General features: G+C 40.9%; 1 protein-coding gene across 1 annotated transcript in view; it reads right to left on the bottom strand.

Moving 5' to 3' along the window:
• The window catches only part of AKAP9 (A-kinase anchoring protein 9), an 894,005-nt gene that overhangs the window by 61,680 nt on the left and 806,434 nt on the right, over positions 1-25,891 (bottom strand). The window contains exons 42-45 of the mRNA XM_053715709.1: positions 11,242-11,453; positions 10,592-10,700; positions 1,474-1,656; positions 339-539 (exon numbers count right to left, since the gene is read on the bottom strand). Of these exons, the coding sequence (XP_053571684.1) occupies positions 339-539; positions 1,474-1,656; positions 10,592-10,700; positions 11,242-11,453 (705 nt within the window). The remainder of the gene's footprint in view (positions 1-338; positions 540-1,473; positions 1,657-10,591; positions 10,701-11,241; positions 11,454-25,891) is intronic.

Genomic DNA, 25,891 nt, shown 5'->3' with positions numbered 1-25,891 from the left:
GAAGCAAAGTAAATAAATGAATAAAAGAACGTAAAGGGACTGTTAAATTTATGCTGAGTATATAATGGAAATAAAGCAATGCATTGAAAACAATATATACCTAAAATGTTTTAAAAGTTTTTATGTTATCTACAATGCTGTGGCTAATTAGGGACAGAAATCAGTGAACTCCTGCACTGATCAATCAATCACTGTGTATTATGTAGCAAAATCCCCTTACCCATCCTAGTGAAAAATATAGTTTTTGTTTACTACTCATAATCAAACACTTAATAGAGAATGTAATTTGGAGTTTAAGGTCATATTACAAATACAGCCATGCAAATCTAAATGTTCACCTTCAGAGCCATGTTTTCAGACTCCCGCCCAAGACTTCTTTGCCGGTCTTCATTTCTTAGTTCAGCTTTTAATTTAGCCAGCTCTGCTTCCGATTGCTTCAAAGACTTCTGAAGACTGAGTTTCTCTTTAGTCCACAACTCCCTTTCTGTTGCAATGAGCACATCTATATTAACTGTGTTGTGAGATGAAGATCTAGAACCCTGTGAGAACAAAGTATTAATCACTAAGGTGCAAGATCTGTTACATTTAGAACAGTTCTAAAACATAAACCCCCTTATGCGTTTAGAGATTTAAAAATAAACTCTATCAATGAGCAAATGCTGTTTGATCCAGGCAAAATGTAAGTCAAGAGAAGGCACTCCCCTCATAATAGGCCAGGTGTCGGCTCTTCCGCCAAACCAGTTACTGGTTTACATGTCTAGATATTAATTTCAAAAGATTCTAATATTATTTAAAGGTAAACATTACATCCTATACCTTCTTAAGGGATGGCAAATTTAAAACTAAACTTCCATGATTTAGATAGAGCATGAGATATTAAACAACTTACCAAGTTACGTGTATTCTCAAAATGGCTTTGAACTCTTTGTATCCTTTGTTGAAAAGCATACTTAGGCTCAGGAGCAGCTGGTGATTGCTGGCTCTACATATATGCCTCATATTATTGGCTTGCAAGCTCCCATTTCTGCCTCTAGTTTTACTCTTCAACAAAGGATACAAAGACTACAAAGTAAATTTGCTAAAAGAAGTAAATTGGAGAGTTGTTTAAAATTGCATGTTTTATCTGAATAGCGAACATTTAATTTTGACTTTACTATCCCTTTAATACTTACAAAGAATCATATAGCTTTCATCTAAAGTAACTAACCCTACATGGAATTGTAACTTATACTGCATAGTAATTATATAGATGTTATTTGAAGTTCATGCCCAAGAAGCTGCAGTATTTCCACTGTATTAAACTTTAAAATGCCCCTTTCCTACATATAAAACACTTGGCTTCTAAATAAGCTAATTTGGTTTGGAAGTTCTTGCACATAGGGAAAGCTGTCACATAAAACATTCCTTGACCTATAGTCAGTTTAACACAGTACTGAGTGCTATCCTTGACTTCATTCTCAGTTCAGTACTTACGTGATCCCCTGATGGGCCTGTCTGTCTGTTGCGGCAGGCTTCTCCCTCTAGTTTAAGCAACGCATTCCGCAGATCATTTTTTTCTTCCGTTAACCTGCTCACATATCCTGTAAGCTCTGCATTTTGTGTTAGCAATCTCTCAGTAAGGGAGTTTGTATCTGTCCCAGCTGGTATAACCATACTCTGGAAAAATAAAAAGAGGTCTGTTTATATGAACCAAAAATGTATGCAATCTATGTATTTAGTCATTTTAAATGTACAACTGCATTTTCCTGAATGTATTTGATGATTTAAAATGTGGATAAAAGAAGAGGACGTGGTTCACTAACTGTTGCTTCAAAATCCACAGCATTGTCATTATATCTTAAGAACTATTTCTTACACACACATATTTCTATAAAGTACTGATTTACATGCATAAAACAATTCTTATGGTATGTTAATCGCTTTCTTACACAAGAGAACTACAATTTGCTGACCTTCGAACAAACATTTATAAAAACAAAATGTATGCTTACCTGATAAATGTATTTATATCTTGACACGATAAGTCCACGGATCATCTAATTACTATTGGAAATATCACTCCTGCCCAGCAGGAGGCAGCAAAGAGCACCACAGCAAAGCTGTTAAATATCACCTCCCTTCCCTCCAACCCCAGTCATTCGACTTAAGCAAAGGAGAGAAAGGAAGCAACAAGGTACAGAGGTGTCTGAAGTTTATAACATACCAACAACCTGTCCAAAGAACAGGGCCGGCCGTGGACTCATCGTGTCAAGAAATAAATACATTTATCAGGTAAGCATAAATTTTGTTTTCTTTCTAATGACACAATGAGTCCACGGATCATCTAATTTCTATTGGGAATCAATACCCAAGCTAGAGTACACAGATGATAAGGGAGGGACAAGACAGGGAACCTAAACGGAAGGCACCACTGCTTGAAGAACCTTTCTCCCAAAAGAGGCCTCAGCTGAGCCAAAAGTGTCAAATTTATAGAATTTTGAAAAAGTGTGAAGAGAGGACCAAGTTGCAGCCTTGCAAATCTGTTCCACAGAAGCTTCATTTCTGAATGCCCAGGAAGAGGAAACAGCCCTCGTAGAATGAGCCGTAACTCTCTCAGGAGGCTGCTGTCCAGCAGTTTCATAGGCAAATTCATAGCTAATAATACTCTTCAGCCACAAAGAAAGAGAAGTAGCCGTAGCTTTCTGCCCCTTACGTTTCCCCGAGAAAACCACAAACAGAGGAGAAGACTGACGAATATCCTTAGTCGCCTGTAAATAGAATTTTAATGCACGCACCACATCCAGATTTTGCAAAAGCCGTTCCTTTTGAGAAGGAGGATTAGGTCACCAGGAATGAAATACCATCACCTGATAAATGTTCCGTTCTGAAACTACTTTAGGGAGAAACCCTAACTTAGTATGCAAAACCACATTATCCGAATGAAAAATAAGGTAAGGAGACTCATACTGTAATGTCGAGAGCTCTGACACTCTACGAGCAGATGAAATAGCAACAAGCAAGAAAACTTTCCAAGATAACAACTTAATATCTAAGGAATATGAGGCATAGGCTCAAATGGAGACCCTTAAAGAACCTTAAGAACTAAATTAAGACTCCAAGGAGGAGTAACTGGCTTGAACAAAGGCCTAATCCTGACCAAGGCCTGACAAAACGATTGTACGTCTGGGACGTACGCCAGACATTTATGTAACAAAATAGACAAGGCAGATATTTGACCCTTTAGGGAACTTGCCGATAAACCCTTCCCCAAACCTTCTTGGAGAAAGGACAGAATTCTAGGAATCCTAACTCTACTTCAAGAGTAGCCCTTGGATTCACACCTATATAGATATTTGTGGTAAATCTTTCTAGTCACAGGTTTACGAGCCTGAATAATGGTCTCAATGACCTATTCCGAAAATCCACGCTTGGATAAAATTAAGCGTTCAATCTCCAAGCAGTCAGTTTCAGAGAAACTAGATTTGGATGAAGGAAGGGCCCTTGAAGTAGAAGGTCCTTCCTCAACGGAAGTCTCCAAGGTAGAAGAGATGACATGTCTACCAGGTATGCATACCAAATTCTGCGAGGCCACGCCGGTGCAATGAGGATCACTGACACCCTCTCCTGCTTGATTTGAGCAATAACCTGAGGTAGCAGAGCGAATGGAGGAAATAGGTATGCGAGACTGAAATTCCAAGGTACCGCTGAGGGTGCCTTGACCTCGACCCGTACCTCGGAAGCTTGGCAATCTGCTGAGATGCCATGAGATCCAATTCCGGCTGACCCCATTTGAGAATCAGGCTGGAAAACACTTCCGGATGGAGTTCCCACTCCCCCGGGTGAAAAGTCAGCCTGCCTCCCAGTTGTCCACCCCTGGGATGTGGATCGCCGACAGACAGCAATTGTGGGTCTCCGCCCACTGAATTATCTTGGCTACCTCTGCCATGGCCAAGGAACTCCCCGTTCCTCCCTTATGATGTAAGCCACTGAAGTTATGTTGTCCGACTGGAACCTGATGAACCGGGCCGAGGCTAACTGGGGCCAGGCCAGAAGAGCATTGAAGATTGCTCTCAGCTCCAGAATGTTTATGGGTAGAACAGACTCCGACAGAGTCCATGTTCCCTGAGCCTTTAGAGAGCCCCAGACTGCTCCCCATCCCTTGTCTCCTGCTCCAGCTGTACCGTGGAGACAGATCTGCATAATCTCCGTTCCACTGACTGAGCATGTTATACTGCAGAGGTCTAAGGTGGAAACGTGCGAACGGGATGATGTCCATTGCCGCTACCATCAGACCGATTACCTCCATGCACTGAGCCACTGATGGCCGAGGAGAGGACTGAAGCACTAAGAAGAATCGAAAATCTTTGATTTCCTGACTTCTGTCAGAAATATCTTCATTGATAAGGAATCTATTGTGGTTCCCAAGAAAATTACCCTTATATTTGGAACTAAGGAACTCTTTTTCAAATTTACTTCCATCCGTGAGATCGCAGGAAAGATAACAACATTTCCGTGTGGGATTTTGCTTGTTGAAACCAGAATGTCGTCTAGATAAGGTGCCACTGCAATGCCCCGCAATCGGAGCACCGCCAACAGGGATCCCAGAACCTTTGAGAAAATTCTGGGAGCTGTGGCAAGACCGAATGGAAGAGCCGCGAACTGGAAGTGTTTGTCTAGAAATGCAAACCTTAGAAACTTGTGATGGTCCCTGTGGATGGGAACATAAAGGTATGCGTCCTTTAAATCCACTGTTGTCATAAATTGACCCTCTTGGACCAAAGGAAGAATGATAGTTTCCATCTTGAAGGACGGCACTCTGAGGAATTTGTTTATACTCTTGAGATCTAAAATTGGTCTGAAGGTTCCCTCCTTCTTGGGAACCACAAACAGATTGGAATAGAACCCCAGACCCTGTTCCTGCATCGGAACAGGAACTATCACACCCAGGTCGGAGAGGTCCCGAACACAGTGTAAGAACGCCTCTCTTTTTGTCTGGTCTACAGATAATCTTGAAAGCAGAAACCTGCCCCTGGGAGGAAAGGTCTTGAACTCTAGTTTGTATCCCTGGGACACGATGTCAACCGCCCAGTGATCCTGAACATCTCGAACCCAAGCCGGAGTGAAGGAAAGTATGCCCCCCACAAGATCCAGTCCCGGATCAGGGGCAGGCCCTTCATGCTGTTTTTGATTCAATAGCAGGCTTTTTGGATTGTTTTCCCTTGTTCCAAGACTGATTGTGACTCCAGGAAGGTTTAGACTGCTCCTGCTTGGATGAGGGAGTGGAAGGGTTTCCCTTGAAATTTCGAAAGGAATGAAAATTACTCTGAGGTCCCTTTTGTTTATTTCTCTTATCCTGAGGGAGGAAATGGCCCTTTCCTCCGGTAATGTCAGAAATTATTTCCGTCAAACCCGGCCCAAACAAGGTCTTTCCCTTGTAAGGAATCGCCAAAAGTTTAGACTTAGATGACACATCCGCAGACCAAGATTTTAACCATAAAGCTCTGCGGGCCAGTACGGCAAAACCAGAAATCTTAGCGCCCAGCTTAATAACCTGAAGGGAAGCATCCGTAATAAAGGCGTTGGCCAACTTAAGGGCCTTTATCTTATCCTGGATTTCTTCGAGGGGAGTGTCTGTCCGATTAGAATCAGACAATGCATCATACCAGTATGCTGCAGCACTAGTGACAGTACCAATACAAACCGCGGGTTGCCATTGTAAACCCAGGTGTACATACATTTTCTTGAGTAACCCCTCTAACTTCTTATCTATAGGATCCTTAAAGGAACAACTATCCTCTATGGGACTAGTAGTTCTCTTGGCTAGCGTGGAAATTGCCCCTTCCACCTTGGGTACCGTCTGCCAAGACTCCTTGATAGAGTCTGCTATAGGAAACATCTTTTTAAATATAGTTGATGGAGAAAAATGGATACCTGGTCTCTCCCATTCCTTAGCAATAATCTCTGTAGCCCTATCTGGTTCAGGAAATACCTCCTCCATGGAGGGCACGTCAAAATACTTTTTCAGTTTACTGGACTTCTTAGGATTGACTACGACAGTAGTGTCTGAGTCGTCTAGGGTAGCTAAAACCTCCTTAAGTAGCAAACGGAGGTGTACGAGCTTAAACCTGAAAGAAACAACTTCAGTATCAGCTAAAGGCATTACACTCTCTGAATCTGAGATTTCACCCTCAGACGCTACCGAACAGTGGCGTATTTAGGTTTTGTGCTGCCCTAGGCACTTAAGATTCTGCTGCCCGGTCTGTACTTGAATAAACGCTTCATTTTAACTTTATATAGTTTCTCCTTCTCTTTGCTGGAGGCGGGACCGTGAGCCGCAAATTTTTTTCTTATGGCACCCACTGCGACTACCAGTTTGATTACATTACATGATATACTGACTGAGACCGGCTACATTTCTCACACTGTGCCGATCATGGCATGCATGGTGATGTTGAACTTGTGGCGCGCCGCTCTTGTGCATAAAGTAAATTAACAGACAGATTTGCAGCGCAGCCACTAGTTTCTTGAGAGACTGTCAGACTGAGTCACTAGTAGACAATAAAAAGCATTGGTGGTGTCAGTGGGGACCCGGGGACACTTACCTTGAAATAAATATGCGTCTCTCAGTCTCTTCAGTCTTTTTCTTTTCAATGTGTGCAGCGCAAGCACGTCTGGGATAATCAAACAAACCTTATGTGAATGGTGCTTGCCGCCCTCAGCTGCCGCCCCTCCCAAAGCTGCCGCCCTAGGCACGGGCCTTGTTGGCCTTGGCCATGATTTGCCCCTGCTACCGAAGTATCCTCCTCTTCAGGTTTCTGGGAAGGAACATTCGGAATAGCCACTACTGTGTCAGCAACCTTAATCACTGGTTGATTACCCTTCCTTTTGTGCTTTTACTGCAGCATGGGAAAAGCAGACAATGCATCAGATACCGCTGATGACTTTAGGGAAGCGATGTCTTGCAAGGTAACTCCAGTTGGAGTAATAGAGGAAGCGTAGGGCACTAGTTGAATGGACGCTAAATTTTGGGATGCTTGAGGAGAAAACTGCGGCATATATTGAACATTGTCAGAAGGCTCCTGAACAGCATCCGCCTTAGACAATGCTGGCTCCGAAAAAAGTCTATCCCTATAATATATAGATCTCTCAATACATGAGGAACAGAAAGGGATTGGTGGTTCTACATTAGCATCAAAACTTAAAGAACATGTAACATCTTGCAGGGTTTCTTGGTCCATCTTTATTCACCAATAAACAGACAAACTGATATTTAATAAAGAAATTATCCCCCAAAACAAAAACAAACAAATAGTTACTGTTCCTTTAAATTTTAAATGAACAAAATAGCTGCTTTATTTTTGTGCTATTAAAATTACACTATAGCCCCCAAAATAACTTCCAGACAACTCTACACTTTGGCTTAGCGTTGCTGAGGTGCTTACCTGCTTGCCTGCTAACGAAGTATATTACTCTATAAACACTGCGGTCCATAACCGCAACGCTGCTGAATCTGTGACGCAGATGAATTTCCCTTCGGAGACAAAAAAAAGGTGCGCAATAGGAGCTGCCGCTGTAACTAACTCCGCCCATCGTGGGCGTAACCTGAAAACTCTCGATCGGCTAAATGAATTACCACAGCCATTGGGAGTAAGGTATAAAAAACAAATACACCACCAAGAGTCAGATTCTCCTCGTCTCCAGTGCCTGCTCTGCTGCCCTTAATAAATATTCCCCTGACATAGGTGAATGTGACTTGTCCCCCAATGAAAGTAAAAGTGCTATCCTTTTTCTCTGCATGTCCCAAAAAAACATAACGTTAGCACTTACCTTAATATTTCTGCCAGGCAGCACGGCAGCTCACTAGGTTTGGGACGTCAGTTCCCTCACATGGACCTGTGGGTAGAAACAAAGACTGAGTAATCTTACTCAGGCTTGCATGGATAGGGCAGCATAAATACATGGGAGGCCCAGTGAAGATTGTACCCCACAAGTTCCCATTGCTTGAAAGCCACCACTGCTCTACTGAACAGACTGATCCATACGGCAACACCCTAGAGCAAAGCAGAACAATCTTGCACTGCTTAAAAAATAATAAAATCTTGCTTGAAGAATCTTTTCCTAACACCTAACTTTACCACTTCCTTGCTCTAATGTAGGCAAAGAGAATGACTGGGGTTGGAGGGAAGGGAAGTGATATTTAACAGCTTTGCTGTGGTGCTCTTTGCCGCCTCCTGCTAGGCAGGAGTGATATTCCCAATAGTAATTAGATGATTCTTGGACTCATCGTGTCATTAGAAAGAAACTAGACAAGACACCTGCTGGGTTCTATGTAACTTGTAAATTCTCAGATCTACTTTACAATCTTCACTAAAATCATTACACTTCAATCTTCCTTGAACCTAGTTATGTATTTAAAATACAAGTATCTGAATTGTAATGAGCTTTGTAGAGCTCTGGTGAGAGATTTCACTGTAATCATAAAGTTAAGAAGAAGAGGATTAATTGTGAGAATTACTGAAAAAAACAAAACATTTTTTTTATTATCACCAGTAACACAATGTGTATTTTATACAGGACTGAATATCTATAGCTTTCTGCACATGAAAACTGAGAAGTATAATTGAGTCATGTTTTGCATTACTATAAAAAGGATTTTTGGGGATACCTTTCCTGTGTGTGGGCTTCTCATCTACACCGACCACAAACACCAAATGACTTATGGTGGAACTTTAACCCATTACAGGTCAAATATTACCCTTAAACGTCTTTTGATACTTTGGAACCTTTATGTGCAGTAAAAATCCATGTGGTTATTCCCACACAAGAGGGTTATGTTTACTATTTAGTGGGTTACAGAGAAGGAAATTGAAGATAGATTAAAGGGACATGAAACCCAAAATATTTATTTTCTGATTCAGACAGCACATAGAGTTTTAAAAACGTTTCCAATTTAATTCTATTATCTATTTGCTTTGTTGCCATAGTATTCTTTGTTGACGAGATACCTAAGTAGATGTATGGAGCACCATGGCAGGAAATAGTGCTGCCATCTTGTGCTCTTGGATATGGATAACATTCTTGCAAAACTGCTGCCATATAGGGCTCCAGAAGAAAATTTGATAATAGAAATAAATGTAAAAGTTGTTTACAATTGCATGCTCTGTCTGAATCATGAAAGAAAAAAAATAGGGGTTTAATTATTATAACTATCACATTATACTGTTACCTTAATGGCTTTTTTATACACTAACCAAATGTTTTACTTACCATAAAAATAATTTCTAGAGCTAGAATGTACCAGGACGTTTAGTGTGCTAAGCTCCCTCCCCTTTCTGTAAGCTTCCCCACATATACTGTGGGAAACACAAAAACATAATTCTGGCTGGGCCATAATGTGATGGCACGTTGTATATGAAGTATATGATTAATTGTAAGTTAGGGTATACAGGAAAGCAGTTTTTTTTTATAGAAGAGCAAGTTAGTATCAATACTGTGCAAAGGACACTGCAATTCTCCCTAAAATAAAGAGTAAAAATTTTCACTAAACACCAAAAGCACAGGACAACTTAAAGGGACAGTACACTGTAAAATTGTTTTTCCATAAATGTACTTTAAATGACTTGTTATACCAACTGCAAAGTATAAAATATTTGAGAAATTGCATTTTCAGGTTTATTTGTGTATCTGAAGTAGCTGATTTTGTGCTTTGAAACCACAGCCTATTACAATGGGTTGAGCTTCAGGTAATATCAGATCTCATTATGTTATCACTTTTATGTACACAGACTTGCTTCCTTATCTTTGTCTGGAAAACCAAAGCTCAATACATAGAGAGAACAATGGAAAATTATCATTTTATTACTTAACTATCATGCCCCCCACTGAGGGTGTAATCTCTTCTGCTGGCTGTGTTTACTTAGGCTTGTCAATAGCGTATACGCCAGTATCAAAACTTTCAGTATAGGTTGGGAAACCACAAGCTAAATCAGCTATTTCAAATGCTGAAATATGAGTAAAGGAGCTACTTGCAACCAATTTAATACACTCTAGCAGGTTAAAAGGATCATTGGGAATAATTTAAAGGGGAGAAAGTTTTTGGGTGAACTGTCCCTTTAACCTCTTTACAATACCCAGACACAGATATGGTAATGAGATACTGACCCATACAAGAACATACCTCAGCCTGAGGTATACCAGGACTCACATTGCTTTGTAAATGAAGGGTACCGGATGGTGATTAGGACAAAATTAGGACAATACAAGCTTGTAAACCTTGGTACATAGCATGCTATAATGTGGTGCACACTGTCCCTATTGGATAACAGTCAAAGGCTGCCCCTTGACAGGAAGGCTACAGTTCCTACACATCAGCTATACATTAAATGAGAAGGGTCAAAAACATATTTATTGAACTATTAAAAACAAAACAACTCTTTAGGCTGGAGCAAGCATGCAGCACACAACTAACAAGGTGCAAACTGAACTGTAGCTTGCAGGGAGGGGAAATCTGAGGACTTATTAGAATTTCTACTTACTCCAATAAGAAATGAACCCACAGGTTGGAAATATATGATATTATGTCAGAAATACAGTTTGTTTAAACAATCCTCACCTCTCCTCTAACTGATGACATTTCTAGTTGATCAAGCTGAGATGCAACCTCTTGAAGGGTGTTTTGTGACCAAACAAAATTCTCATCATCTGCAGTCTCAAAAAGAACCCTTCAATGAAAGAAAGCCAAGTAAAGGTCAGACACTGAAAACAGCTTAAACCCATTTGTAAAATAATATATCTTTTTTGTTTAAAGTGACCCAAACTTTCCAATTTACTTCTATCATCTAAGTTGCTTCATTCTCTTGATATAATTTGTTGGAAAATATATCTAAATAGGCTAAGTAGCTGCTGATTGGTGGCTGCACATAGATGCCTTTTGTGATTGGCTCACCCATGTGCATTGCTATTTCTTCAACAAAGGATATCTAAAGAATGAAGAAAATTAGATAATAGAAGCAAATTGGAATGTTGTTTAAAATTGTATTCTCTATCTGAATTGTGATAGATAGAGATTTGGGCATGTCCCTTTAATATTCACACTTAAAAGCAGTTAATATATTGAGCTCAGTTAATCATACTAAGAATAAAACTTAAGAATTCCCAAATAAATATTTTTAAAATGTAGGCCAATATATTTGACAGGCCCAAAAGTTAATAAACAGGTTGTGTTCATGATATAAAATATCACTGTATAAAAGTGTCTCTCACCTTTGGTTTGCTTTGGCTGCCAGCTGTTTAAGTTTAGCAGATACCTGCTGTAGCCTCAATCTAAGATTTTCTAAATGCCAGGGACCCTCATGTGTAACAGAGTTTCCGTTCAATTCATGCAGAGGGGATGAGCGTAATTCTTTTTCAACATTAACTCCTTTTTGGTTCTGGACAGTATTATTTCCTTGATCGTTAATCAAATTCCATCCAGCCTAGAGACATTTACAAAACAGAAACAGTGAGAATTGAGAACATTTTGTAACAAATATAGTAAATAACAGAGACACTTATGTGTTCTGCTTTTGATAATAAAGATTAAGGGCTAGTTTGTGGAGCGCAACTGAGCTCAGGGTGCGTTATCTTTTGCATGACCTAAAACAAAGAATAACACACACTCTAGTATTACATGTGGATGATTATATATTTTAACCAAAGCATTGTAAAGTGCCCTAGACATTTACTGGATATCACAGGTATTACGTATGTTAATTAAGTGTTGCACTTAAGAGCAATCCAAAACACCACTTTAAAATGTGGAGATTAAAATCTGAAGTAAACCATTATTATTAATAATATAGCACAAAACGACACGAAGAACCCCACACCCGCACTATAGGCTTAGAGCAACAACGGCTTAGCAATCAAGTGATATCTGTCATAAATGTTATTGCCCGCCCCATACAAAATGTATTATGTGAAAAATTTAGCAAACCTGCGCTATCTGGCATATAGATGTTACTGCCCTAGACTTACTAATGATTTTGCTTGAGCGATGTTAACACACAATTCCGCTAATATTTTTGTGCTCCATTTGTAATCTAGACCACTGGTTTTCAAACCTGTTCTCAGGCCTCCCTAACAGGCCACATTTTGAGGATACCTGAACTGGAGCATAGGTGAAATAATCAGCTGATTAGCAAATGTTTATTTTATCTGCTCTCATCCAAGGTAATCCTGAAAACCTGGTTAGATAAAACTTCTAAACAGGGCACAAGTAATATATAAGGACAAAAAGTAAATTTTAGACCGGTGCTTAAGTAAATAGACTATAATTTAAAAAACAAACAAACTTATAATTAGCACTCTTGCCACAAATAAAACGGCGAAACACCACCAGGAGTGGCCGTATTATAAGAACAACAGTCACTCACAATGCTAAGGACTCTGCCAAATACAAACTATATTTACATCAATGCCAATTATGTGTTTATTAGCAGTGTCACACAAAAGAAATAAGTTAAAACATACTAACAATGTGAATAAATAAACAAACATCAAATCCTACAATGTCCTGACTCAAAAAAAAATCAAGGACAACAGTCCATGAGAGGGGAAATGATATCTATGCCACCGTTTATTTCAAGGTAACAGAGAGAATTTAAAATTCCTTTATAACAAAACAAGCTCCTCTGTAACATACGGTATGTATTTCCAATGCTGTTGAATCAATGTTTGTAGAAGCTCTTTACATCATCCTCACCGGGTTGGTGCCGCGTTCTAGTAATGCTCACGGGTTAAAGTGCACAGTCAACAATGTGCAAGCGATATCGACCGGTTGTACCAAGGCACCCCCAGATGGCTATAGACTCAACTCGCCTCTAAACCGCTCCGATATTATTGTGTCGGTGTGAGCCCTCCCCTAGAATCTGCTGGCTGGAGCGGGATGAGTCACCACAAATGCCAACAACCGAGGGGCAGGAGTACTTCCACATAGCTCTACCGTTCACAACACACTCCACTTAAGAGGCGGGTGGTAAACAAGCCAATATACCCATATAGTGAACCAGCGTGCGTACATGTCTGAAAAGAATCCTCCTCTCAAAAGACAGTCAGGATGTGTAGGATTTGTTGTTAAGCCAATGATCGTTTCACCTGTCTGGCTTTGTCAGGGCTGGAAAGAAAGAAACACAGCGCATCCCATCTAAGAGTAAAAGTATTTAATGATACAAACAATGCGCCATATAAAATCACACTTACAAGATGTGAGATAAAATCAAGCATATATGTGAATGCTCTGCGTCAGTGAGTCCAAAGAACGCCCAGGCTGGAAGTTATGATTTCTCAGATCCGCAACTGAGCTCTGCGCAAAACTCGTGGGCTATCAGGGCTGATAAATCAAATCAATCAAAACTACCTTATATGGCAACCATGTGTTGCCTCGCCCTGGAAATCCAAATGGTGAATTTTCGTTCCTGTGCAATCTGGATTATTATTGAATTACATAGCAACACTGTAGCCTATGTATTCAAGACATGTAACTTATTGAACATAATATGTACAAAATATATACAAAATAGCTTATCTCTGACAATGTAATGTATAGTAAAAAAAAAGCATACAGCAGAATTAAACTCATACTTGTTATGCTGTTGTTCAGTGGCGTCACTAGGGGGGTGCGGGCCGCACCTTGGTGACACCCTCCAGGGGGTGACACCAAAAAAAAATTTTTTTTTTTTTTTTAACATTTTATTGAAATTCAAAGAAATACAATGTTGAGATGCATAGATTATTTTATTAGAGGCTGGCATTTGTGAACATTAGTGGGACTGGGGAAGTTGTAGACAAACAATTTTTTTGCCCCTTAAACCAGTGCTGCAATTTCAACAAATAGTTTTCCCGACTGCTTTTGCTTGTTTGCACTTTGCTCCTCCCCTGCCCAATTTCACTATGAATGTTGTGGGTGTGCCGTGGGGCTTGCAAAGTTGTGCTGCTAGCCTAAACCTGCCTGCCTATCTGTGCTCACTGCTCAGTGACATGCGGCCCAGGGCTGTGCACTGACAGACTTGGAACAGAGTCAGAGAGCAGAATTTTCATAGTTTGCGTGCCTAAACCTTTTCTTCAGTGATTTATTATAGAGTGCTCTGTTTATCTTTCATTTGATGTTCTGCTGAGCCAGGGAGCAGCTCTAGGCATGAGCTTTATAATTAATGCAGTGCAGTTTACATATTTTGTCTCAGTGTTTTTGTGTGTGTGTCTGAGTGTGTTTCCGAGTGTTTGTGTATGCATCTGAGTATGTTTTTAAGTGTGTCTGAGTGTTTGTATGTGTGTTTGCCTGTGTTTTTGTGTGTGTCTGCTTTCTGGGGGGGGGGGGGTGACACCATGACTTACCGCACCGGGTGACACCAACCCTAGTGACGCCACTGCTATTATTTATCATACTTGACAAATTGTTATATCTGGCATTGATATAGATAAAACCTATGGCTTTCACCTAATGTGTTTTAATCACGGACACTGATACAGATTACCAAAAAGTCAAATATTGTCAACCCAAAATGGAGAAAATAGTAACTCTTCATTCAGACCACCTTGAAAGAGCGTATCCAAATTATAGATCCAACGACTTTCGTGTTGCAAGAGTATTTTATCAAGGTTCCCACCTCTTATGCCTAATTTTACTTTCTCAATTCCTATTAGGCTGAACATTCTAGGTGAAGAATTGTGATATTTTTTAGAGTTGTGCTACACTATTACATTGCTGTGTTCAAAGAACTCCATACACTCTTACCAATTTGTTACATTAATGTTAAATTATTATGCTAAATAATCTCTACATTGTTTATTGCTAAGCTAAAAGCCATTTAAAGGAATAATCTAGTCAAAATTAAACTGTCGTGATTCAGATAGAGCATGCAATTTTAAGCAACTTTCTAAGTTACTCCTTTTATCAATTTTTCTTTGTTCTCTTGCTATCTTTATTTGCATGTAAGCATAGGAGCCGGTCCATTTATGGTTCAGCACCTGGGTAGCAATTGCTGATTGGTGGCTACATTTAGACACCAATCAGAAAGTAAAACCCAGGGTGCTGAACCAAAAATGGGCCGGCTCATATGCTTACATTCTTTCGTTTTTTAAATAAAGATAGCAAGAGAACAAAGAAAAATTGATAATAGGAGTAAATTAGAAAGTTACTTAAAATTGCATGCTCTATCTGAATCATGACAGTATAATTTTGACTAGCCTATTCCTTTAACATATATGAGTTATCATTTTTATTTGTCATATTACAGCATTTAAAGGCTTATGACTTTTCAATAACTGTGATTTACCTACCTCTCAAAAAACTTATTCTACCTTTTCATATCTCTCTATTCTGGGTTATTTTGTCTCTTCTGCTGCCTCAGTTTTCTAATTTTCACCTATCTCCACAAACTTTCACCTGTATCCCAAATCAAACAAGAGGCAACATATAGCAATAAGCCCATTATCAAACACCAGCAAATAAAAATGTCACTTGAATTGAAAAAAGGGACATGATACCTAAATGTTGAAGCACTTGAAATTGATGCAGCATATCTGTAAGAAGCTGACTAGATAATATCACCTGAGATATTTTACCTCAAAATTTCCTCAGTGAACACATCCCAGTGTAAAGGAACTTGAAGCAGTCACTCAGGATGCTAGTCCCAGGACCAGAGGCGTAACTAGAAACCAAAGGGCCCAGGTGCAAGAATCTAATATTCTACGGCTCAACATTCAATAAAACTAGGTTTCATTGAATTATTACCAACATCGCAGGGGGTAAGCAAAGCTTATACGATGACAACTAAAACCACGGATATATTAAAGGACTTATCATATACTCACATAATAATTCCTATAAAAAAAAGGGCCTGTGCTGATTCGGATATGTGGGCCAACGTAATGGACTGTATATGCACTCAAAACTACTCTGAACATCATCAATTTGCGAAATCTGAGACTGTAGTTAAGTCAACTTATATATTTCCAGCAGAAATTAAAACCAGATTCTTTCAACACATTTTACTCAGGTTAACTGATGCCGATATGGTCTACATGGTTCTCCAGGTTTTGCAATGGGCTTGAGAGCACAAGCGGACTAGGTTAAGGCAACTGAGCTCCACACTTGTCATTATTAATTTTCAAATATGTTTAAGTTCATTGTTAGCACTGGCCCATTTTCAGTTGTCAAACAGTTTTCTTTCCCAGAGAGATATAGAAAGGGAAATAATAGCCCTTTTTAAATAGTCAGACCAAATGCAATCCCTTTACTAGTGGACCAACCCTTGGGAGATTGGGTGTTTTTCTTTCCCCAGTATCACATTACCTTTCTTTTTTCTTTAAAGTATTTAACACACTACCGTTCACCAAGTCTGCTAATTCCCTGTATAATAGATTTTTCTTTAAAGTAACAACTGTTTGTTCCTTCAATACACAGATTAAAAGAGATATACAGCATCATATGACTAATATATAAATAAATAAAACAAAATTCATGCTTACCTGATAAATCTATTTCTTTCCGGATATGATGAGTTCACGACGTCATCAATTACTGTTGGGAATATCACTCCTGGCCAGCAGAAAGAGGCAAAGAGCACCACAGTTAAACTGTTAAGTATCACTTCCCTTCCCACAAACCCCAGTCATTTGACCGTAGTAATGAAGAAATATGAGTAACATAAAAGTGGACAGGTGCCTGAGGTTTATTAAAAAAAACAACTGTGTAAAAATAAAGGGCGGGGTCGTGGACTCACCATATCCAGAAATAAATTTATCAGGTAAGCATAAATTTTGTTTTCTTTCCTAAGATAAGTTGAGTCCTCAACGTCATTAATTACTGTTGGGAACCAATACCCAAGCTAGAGGACACAGATGACCAGGGAGGTACAAGACAGGCAGACCTAAAAAGAAGGCACCACCGCTTGAAAAACTTTTCCTCCAAAAGAAACCTTGTCCACGGCAAAAACAAATCAAATTGATAAAATTTTGAAAAATTATGCAAAGAAGACCAAGTTGCAGCCTTGCAAAACGGATCCACAGAAGCTTCATCTGTGAAAACCCAAGAAGAAGAGACAACCCTTGTGTAATGAGCCATAACTCTCTCAGGAGACTGCAGCCCCGCAGTCTGAAAAGCAAACAAATTAAACTTCTCAACCAGATAAAAGAAGTAACAGAAGCTTACCGTTATAGAGAAAACAAAAAAACAGAAGAAATATTAAGCACGCACACACGTTCCTCAAGAGATAAGAATGAGGACACAGAGAGGGAACAAACAATTGCCAAACAATATTTCCACTTAAGATAAATAACCGCCTTATCCGAAATAAGATAAAGCGAAACACACTGCAAAGCTGAAAATACCTAAGCTCAAGAAGATATAGCAAAAAACATAATTTATGCTTACCTGATAAATTCCTTTCTTCTGTAGTGTGATCAGTCCACGGGTCATCATTACTTCTGGGATATTACTCCTCCCCAACAGGAAGTGCAAGAGGATTCACCCAGCAGAGCTGCATATAGCTCCTCCCCTCTACGTCACTCCCAGTCATTCGACCAAGGACCAACGAGAAAGGAAAAGCCAAGGGTGAAGTGGTGACTGGAGTATAAATTAAAAAATATTTACCTGCCTTAAAAACAGGGCGGGCCGTGGACTGATCACACTACAGAAGAAAGGAATTTATCAGGTAAGCATAAATTATGTTTTCTTCTGTTAAGTGTGATCAGTCCACGGGTCATCATTACTTCTGGGATACCAATACCAAAGCAAAAGTACACGGATGACGGGAGGGATAGGCAGGCTCTTTATACAGAAGGAACCACTGCCTGAAGAACCTTTCTCCCAAAAATAGCCTCCGATGAAGCAAAAGTGTCAAATTTGTAAAATTTGGAAAAAGTATGAAGCGAAGACCAAGTTGCAGCCTTGCAAATCTGTTCAACAGAGGCCTCATTCTTGAAGGCCCAAGTGGAAGCCACAGATCTAGTAGAATGAGCTGTAATTCTTTCAGGAGGCTGCTGTCCAGCAGTCTCATAAGCTAAACGAATTATGCTACGAAGCCAAAAAGAAAGAGAGGTAGCGGAAGCTTTTTGACCTCTCCTCTGCCCAGAGTAAATGACAAACAGAGAAGACGTTTGTCGAAATTCCTTAGTTGCCTGTAAGTAAAATTTTAGAGCACGGACTACATCCAGGTTGTGCAGTAGACGTTCCTTCTTTGAAGAAGGATTTGGGCATAAAGAAGGAACAACAATCTCTTGATTGATATTCCTGTTAGTAACTACCTTAGGTAAGAACCCAGGTTTAGTACGCAGGACTACCTTATCCGAATGAAAAATCAAATAAGGAGAATCACAATGTAAGGCTGATAATTCAGAGACTCTTCGAGCCGAGGAAATAGCCATTAAAAATAGAACTTTCCAAGATAACAACTTTATATCAATGGAATGAAGGGGTTCAAACGGAACGCCCTGTAAAACATTAAGAACAAGGTTTAAACTCCATGGTGGAGCAACAGTTTTAAACACAGGCTTAATTCTGGCCAAAGCCTGACAAAAAGCCTGGACGTCAGGAACTTCTGACAGACGTTTGTGTAACAGAATGGACAGAGCTGAGATCTGTCCCTTTAATGAACTAGCAGATAAACCCTTTTCTAAACCTTCTTGTAGAAAAGACAATATCCTAGGAATCCTAACCTTACTCCAAGAGTAACCTTTGGATTCACACCAATATAGGTATTTACGCCATATCTTATGGTAAATCTTTCTGGTAACAGGTTTCCTAGCCTGTATTAAGGTATCAATAACTGACTCAGAAAATCCACGTCTTGATAAAATCAAGCGTTCAATTTCCAAGCAGTCAGCTTCAGAGAAGTTAGATTTTGATGTTTGAAGGGACCCTGTATCAGAAGGTCCTGTTTCAGAGGTAGAGACCAAGGTGGACAGGATGACATGTCCACCAGGTCTGCATACCAAGTCCTGCGTGGCCACGCAGGTGCTATTAGAATCACTGATGCTCTCTCTTGTTTGATTCTGGCAATCAATCGAGGAAGCAACGGGAAGGGTGGAAACACGTAAGCCATCCTGAAGTCCCAAGGTGCTGTCAGAGCATCTATCAGGACTGCTCCTGGATCCCTGGATCTGGACCCGTAACGAGGAAGCTTGGCGTTCTGTCGAGACGCCATGAGATCTATCTCTGGTTTGCCCCAACGTCGAAGTATTTGGGCAAAGACCTCCGGATGAAGTTCCCACTCCCCCGGATGAAAAGTCTGACGACTTAAGAAATCCGCCTCCCAGTTCTCCACTCCCGGGATGTGGATTGCTGACAGGTGGCAAGAGTGAGACTCTGCCCAGCAAATTATCTTTGATACTTCCATCATAGCTAGGGAGCTTCTTGTCCCTCCCTGATGGTTGATGTAAGCTACAGTCGTGATGTTGTCCGACTGAAACCTGATGAACCCCCGAGTTGTCAACTGGGGCCAAGCCAGGAGGGCATTGAGAACTGCTCTCAATTCCAGAATGTTTATTGGCAGGAGACTCTCCTCCTGACTCCATTGTCCCTGAGCCTTCAGAGAATTCCAGACGGCACCCCAACCTAGAAGGCTGGCGTCTGTTGTTACAATTGTCCAGTCTGGTCTGCTGAATGGCATCCCCCTGGACAGATGTGGCCGAGAAAGCCACCATAGAAGAGAATTTCTGGTCTCTTGATCCAGATTCAGAGAAGGGGATAAGTCTGAGTAATCCCCATTCCACTGACTTAGCATGCACAGTTGCAGTGGTCTGAGGTGTAAGCGTGCAAAGGGTACTATGTCCATTGCCGCTACCATTAAGCCGATTACCTCCATGCATTGAGCCACTGACGGGTGTTGAATGGAATGAAGGGTGCGGCAAGCACTTTGAAGTCTTGTTAGCCTGTCCTCTGTCAGGTAAATCTTCATTTCTACAGAATCTATAAGAGTCCCCAGGAAGGGAACTCTTGTGAGTGGAACGAGTGAACTTTTCTTTTCGTTCACCTTCCATCCATGTGACCTTAGAAATGCCAGCACTAACTCTGTATGAGACTTGGCAGTTTGAAAGCTTGAAGCTTGTATCAGAATGTCGTCTAGGTATGGAGCTACCGAGATTCCCCGCGGTCTTAGTACCGCCAGAAGAGCACCCAGAACCTTTGTGAAGATTCTTGGAGCTGTAGCCAATCCGAATGGAAGAGCCACAAACTGGTAATGCCTGTCTAGGAAGGCAAACCTTAGGTACCGATAATGATCTTTGTGAATCGGTATGTGAAGGTAAGCATCTTTTAAATCTACAGTGGTCATGTATTGACCCTCTTGGATCATAGGTAAAATTGTCCGAATAGTCTCCATCTTGAACGATGGAACTCTTAGGAATTTGTTTAGGATCTTTAAGTCCAGGATTGGTCTGAAAGTTCCCTCTTTTTTGGGAACCACAAACAGATTTGAGTAAAACCCCTGTCCCTGTTCCGATCGTGGAACTGGATGGATTACTCCCATTAACAAGAGCTCTTGTACGCAGCGTAGAAACGCCTCTTTCTTTGTCTGGATTGTTGACAATCTTGACAGATGAAATCTCTCTCTTGGAGGAGAGTATTTGAAGTCCAGAAGGTATCCCTGAGATATTATCTCTAGCGCCCAGGGATCCTGAACATCTCTTGCCCAAGCCCGGGCGAAGAGAGAAAGTCTGCCCCCCACTAGATCCGATCCCGGATCGGGGGCCCTCAATTCATGCTGTTTTAGGGGCAGCAGCAGGTTTCCTAGTCTGCTTGCCCTTGTTCCAGGACTGGTTAGGTTTCCAGCCTTGTCTGTAGCGAGCAACAGCTCCTTCCTGTTTTGGTGCAGAGGAAGTTGATGCTGCTCCTGCTTTGAAATTACGAAAGGAACGAAAATTAGACTGTCTAGTCTTGGCTTTGGCTTTGTCCTGAGGCAGGGCATGGCCTTTACCTCCTGTAATGTCAGCGATAATCTCTTTCAACCCGGGCCCGAATAAGGTCTGCCCTTTGAAAGGTATATTAAGCAATTTAGACTTAGAAGTAACATCAGCTGACCAGGATTTTAGCCACAGCGCCCTGCGTGCCTGAATGGCGAATCCTGAATTCTTCGCCGTAAGTTTAGTAAGATGTACTACGGCCTCCGAAATGAATGAATTAGCTAGTTTAAGGACTCTAAGCCTGTCCGTAATGTCGTCCAGAGTAGCTGAACCAATGTTCTCTTCCAGAGACTCAATCCAGAATGCCGCTGCAGCCGTGATCGGCGCAATGCATGCAAGGGGTTGCAATATAAAACCTTGTTGAACAAACATTTTCTTAAGGTAACCCTCTAACTTTTTATCCATTGGATCTGAAAAAGCACAGCTATCCTCCACCGGGATAGTGGTACGCTTAGCTAAGGTAGAAACTGCTCCCTCCACCTTAGGGACCGTTTGCCATAAGTCCCTTGTGGTGGCGTCTATTGGAAACATTTTTCTAAATATCGGAGGGGGTGAGAACGGCACACCGGGTCTATCCCACTCCTTAGTAACAATTTCAGTAAGTCTCTTAGGTATAGGAAAAACCTCAGTACTCGTCGGTACCCGCAAAATATTTATCCAACCTACACATTTTCTCTGGTATTGCAACTGTGTTACAATCATTCAGAGCCGCTAACACCTCCCCTAGTAATACACGGAGGTTTTCCAGTTTAAATTTAAAATTTGAAATATCTGAATCCAGTCTGTTTGGATCAGAACCGTCACCCACAGAATGAAGTTCTCCGTCCTCATGTTCTGCCACCTGTGACGCAGTGTCTGACATGGCCCTAATATTATCAGCGCACTCTGTTCTCACCCCAGAGTGATCACGCTTACCTCTTAGTTCTGGTAATTTAGCCAAAACCTCAGTCATAACAGTAGCCATATCCTGTAATGTGATTTGTAATGGCCGCCCAGATGTACTCGGCGCTACAATATCACGCACCTCCCTCTGAGCGGGAGATGTAGGTACTGACACGTGAGGCGAGTTAGTCGGCATAACTCTCCCCTCGTTGTTTGGTGAAATTTGTTCAATTTGTACAGATTGACTTTTATTTAAAGTAGCATCAATACAGTTAGTACATAAATTTCTATTGGGCTCCACTTTGGCATTGCAACAAATGACACAGGTATCATCCTCTGAATCAGACATGTTTAACACACTAGCAAATAAACTTGCAACTTGGAAATACAATTCAATTAGAATAATATTAAAATGTACTGTGCCTTTAAGAAGCACAGAAGATCTATGACAGTTGAAAATTAATAAATTGAAACAGTTATAGCCTCAATCCTTGTAAACAACACAACTTTAGCAAAGGTTTAATCCCATTAGCAAAGATAACAAATTCTGAAAGCAGGAAACAAATTACAGAATAAACGTTTTTTATCTCAGTCAAACTATAATTCTCACAGCTCTGCTGAGAGAAATTACCTCCCTCAAAATAAGTTTTGAAGACCCCTGAGCTCTGTAGAGATGAACCGGATCATGCAGGGAATACAATGAGTTGCTGACTGAAATATTTGATGCATAGAAAAAGCGCCAAAAAACGGCCCCTCCCCCTCACACACAGCAGTGAGGGAGAACAGAAACTGTCAGAAAAACAGATTAAGCAACTGCCAAGTGGAAAAATAGTGCCCAAACATTTATTCACACAGTACCTCAGCAAATGAAAACGATTTTACATTCCAGCAAAAACGTTAAACATAATCTCTAGTTATTAAACAGCTTTATGTATTTCTTACAGTGTAATTCTAGTGAAGTACCATTCCCCAGAATACTGAAGTGTAAAGTATACATACATGACATTATATCGGTATGGCAGGATTTTCTCATCAATTCCATTGTCAGAAAATAAAAACTGCTACATACCTCTATGCAGATTCATCTGCCCGCTGTCCCCTGATCTGAAGTTTACCTCACTCCTCAGATGGCCGAGAACAGCAATATGATCTTAACTACTCCGGCTAAAATCATAGCAAAACTCTGGTAGATTCTTCTTCAAACTCTGCCAGAGAGGTAATAACACACTCCGGTGCTATTTTAAAATAACAAACTTTTGATTGAAGATATAAAACTAAGTATAATCACCATAGTCCTCTCACACATCCTATCTAGTCGTTGGGTGCAAGAGAATGACTGGGAGTGACGTAGAGGGGAGGAGCTATATGCAGCTCTGCTGGGTGAATCCTCTTGCACTTCCTGTTGGGGAGGAGTAATATCCCAGAAGTAATGATGACCCGTGGACTGATCACACTTAACAGAAGAAAAAAGAAAAACTTCCAAGATAAAAATTAAAATCTATGGAATGCTATGGCTCAAACTGAGCCAGCTGCAAAACCTTAAAACCAAGGTTAAAGCTCCAAAAGGAGCAGCAGACTTAAACACAGGTCTGACCAGGGTCTGAGAAAAAGATTAGACATCTGGCACATGTCTGTAAAAAAGGATAACGCAGAAATCTGACCCTTCAGAGAACTGACTGACAAACCATCCTCCAGACCTTCCTGGACAAAGGGCAAAACTCCTAGGAATCCTGACCCTACTTCCAGAAGCAGTCCTGGGATTCACACCAATCAGGGAATTTACGCTATACCTTATGGTAAAAGATACCAGTAACAGGCTTGCAAGCCTGAATCATGGTCTCAATGACCGATTCAGAAAAACCACGCTTAGACAGAACTAAGCATTCAATCTCCAAGCAGAAAGCTTCAGAGAAAATGAAAATTGAATGAAAGAATGGAACCTAAATTAGAAGGTCCTTCCTCAGGAACAACCACCAAGGTAGAAGAAATACATCTCCGCTAGGTCTGTATACCAGATTCTGCGAGACTATGCAAGATACGAGCAATGACTCGTGGAAAGAGAGCAAACTGAGGAACAGGGATGCCAGACTGAAATCCCAAGGAACCGCCAGAGTATTTAACAGAGCAGCCTGCTGATCTCATGACCTTTAACATAACTTTGAAGCTTGGCGTACTGCCATCTCCAATTTCAGCAACCCCCATTTAAGCGATAGCCTGGAGAACATGGAGATGAAAAACCTGACTGCTCAAGAAGTCTGCTCCTGGTATTCACTCCTGAAATGTGAATAGTGGATAAACAACATTCCACGCCAATCATGGCAAAGGAACTCCAGGTTCCTCCCAGGTGGTTAATGTAAGCCACTGAGGAGAAATTGTTCAACTAGAACCTGAAAAACCGGTTACGACAACTGAGTCCAAGCCATCTGAACATTGTAGATCGCTCTCAACTCCAAGATGGTTATAGGGAGGAGCAGAAACCTCCTAAGTCCATAGTTACCAACCAAACAGGCTAGCAACCGTGGTCACTATTACTCAGGAAGGTCTCCGGAAGCATGTGCCCCAAGACAGATGTTCCTGAGAAAATGAAAAGATTCTGGAGAATGCGGGCAACGATCCCACTACCTCTTGCAAGCTAAGCGGGCGCTCTACCACTAATTCCCCTTTCTGATCCACAGGGAAGAATCTCATGTCGACAGATCTAGATCTATCCTCCGAGACAGAGCCACAAGATCCTCGGTCCACTATCTGAACCTACAGAACAGCAGACTCTCAGATGGAATCAAGCAAAGGGATGATATCCAATTAAGCAACCATCAGACCAAATACCTCCATACATTGAGCCACGGAAGGACCAAACAGAGTACTGAAAGAGGCAAGAGGAAAGAATCATCTATTTTGTGACCCTTGTCAAAAATATTTTCAGAGATAGGGAAACTAATATGGTCCCTAAGACAATACCCCTGTAGCTGGAACAAGGGAACTCATTTTCAGATTCACTTCCATCCATGGGAATGAAGAAAGACAACAAGATCTCCTGAACCATTAAGATGTCCAGGAAGGGCATCACAGCAATTCCCTGAAACCTGATCACTGACAATATAGCCCCCTCTGAGAGTCATGGCAAGGCCAAAGGGAAGAGCCACAAACTTAAAGTGTTTGACAGAAAGGTAAAACTCAGGAACTTGAAAATATGTGTCCTCCAGGTCTATGGTCACCATGAACTGACCCTCCTAGACCAAAGGAAGAATGGAACCACTGGTTTCCATTTGAAGAACGGTACCCTGAGACAACATGTTGAGACACTCTAGGTCTACCATAGGATGAAAAAAATTCCCTCTCTTTCGGGAACCACAAACAGGAATTAATAAAATCCTAGACCCTATTCCCTTACAGGAACAGGAACTATCACTCACAGGGAAGAAAAGTCCCAAACGCACTACAAAAATGCCTCACTGTTAACTGGCCTGCAGATAAAATAAAGAGATGGAACCTGCCTCAGGGAGGAAAGATATTAATTATATGTAGAAACCCTGCAATACTATGTCCACGGTCTATCTGAGCATCTCGTATCCATGTTTGAAGACAGAGAGATTCAGCCCCCCAATTGGAGCGATCCCGGATTGGGGGCAAACTCCTTAAGGTCTATTCATCTTGTCTTGCGGTAGAAAAGACCTTTTTCCACCCTTAATATCAGATATATTCCAGTTAGATCAGGACCAAACAAGGACTTACCCTTGTGAGAAAGCCCCAGAAACTTAGACTCGAAGACTTAGACTAGAAGAAAAATCCCCTGAACAAGATATAGTCACAACGCCGCGCGGGCTAGCACAGCAATGCCAGATATCTTGGCTCCCGGTTTAAAACTTGCATGGTAGCATCAGAGATAAAAGAATTGGCTAGCTTAAGAGCCTAAATTCTATTCTGGATCTCCTCCAAATGAGTCTCTACCAAATTGGAATCAGACAAGGCGTCGCACCAATAAGATGCCGCACTTGACACAGTGGCAATACAAACTTCCATGTAAGACTCCAGCTTAGTCCATTGATCTTGAAAAGAACAGCTATCCTCTCTAGGAATTGTAGTTCTCAGAGTA

This window comes from Bombina bombina, chromosome 5 (assembly GCF_027579735.1).
Source record: "Bombina bombina isolate aBomBom1 chromosome 5, aBomBom1.pri, whole genome shotgun sequence".
Classification (NCBI taxonomy): Eukaryota; Metazoa; Chordata; class Amphibia; order Anura; family Bombinatoridae; genus Bombina; species Bombina bombina.
Note: the sequence above shows the minus strand (reverse complement) of the source record. Positions and strands in the feature narration are given on the sequence as shown.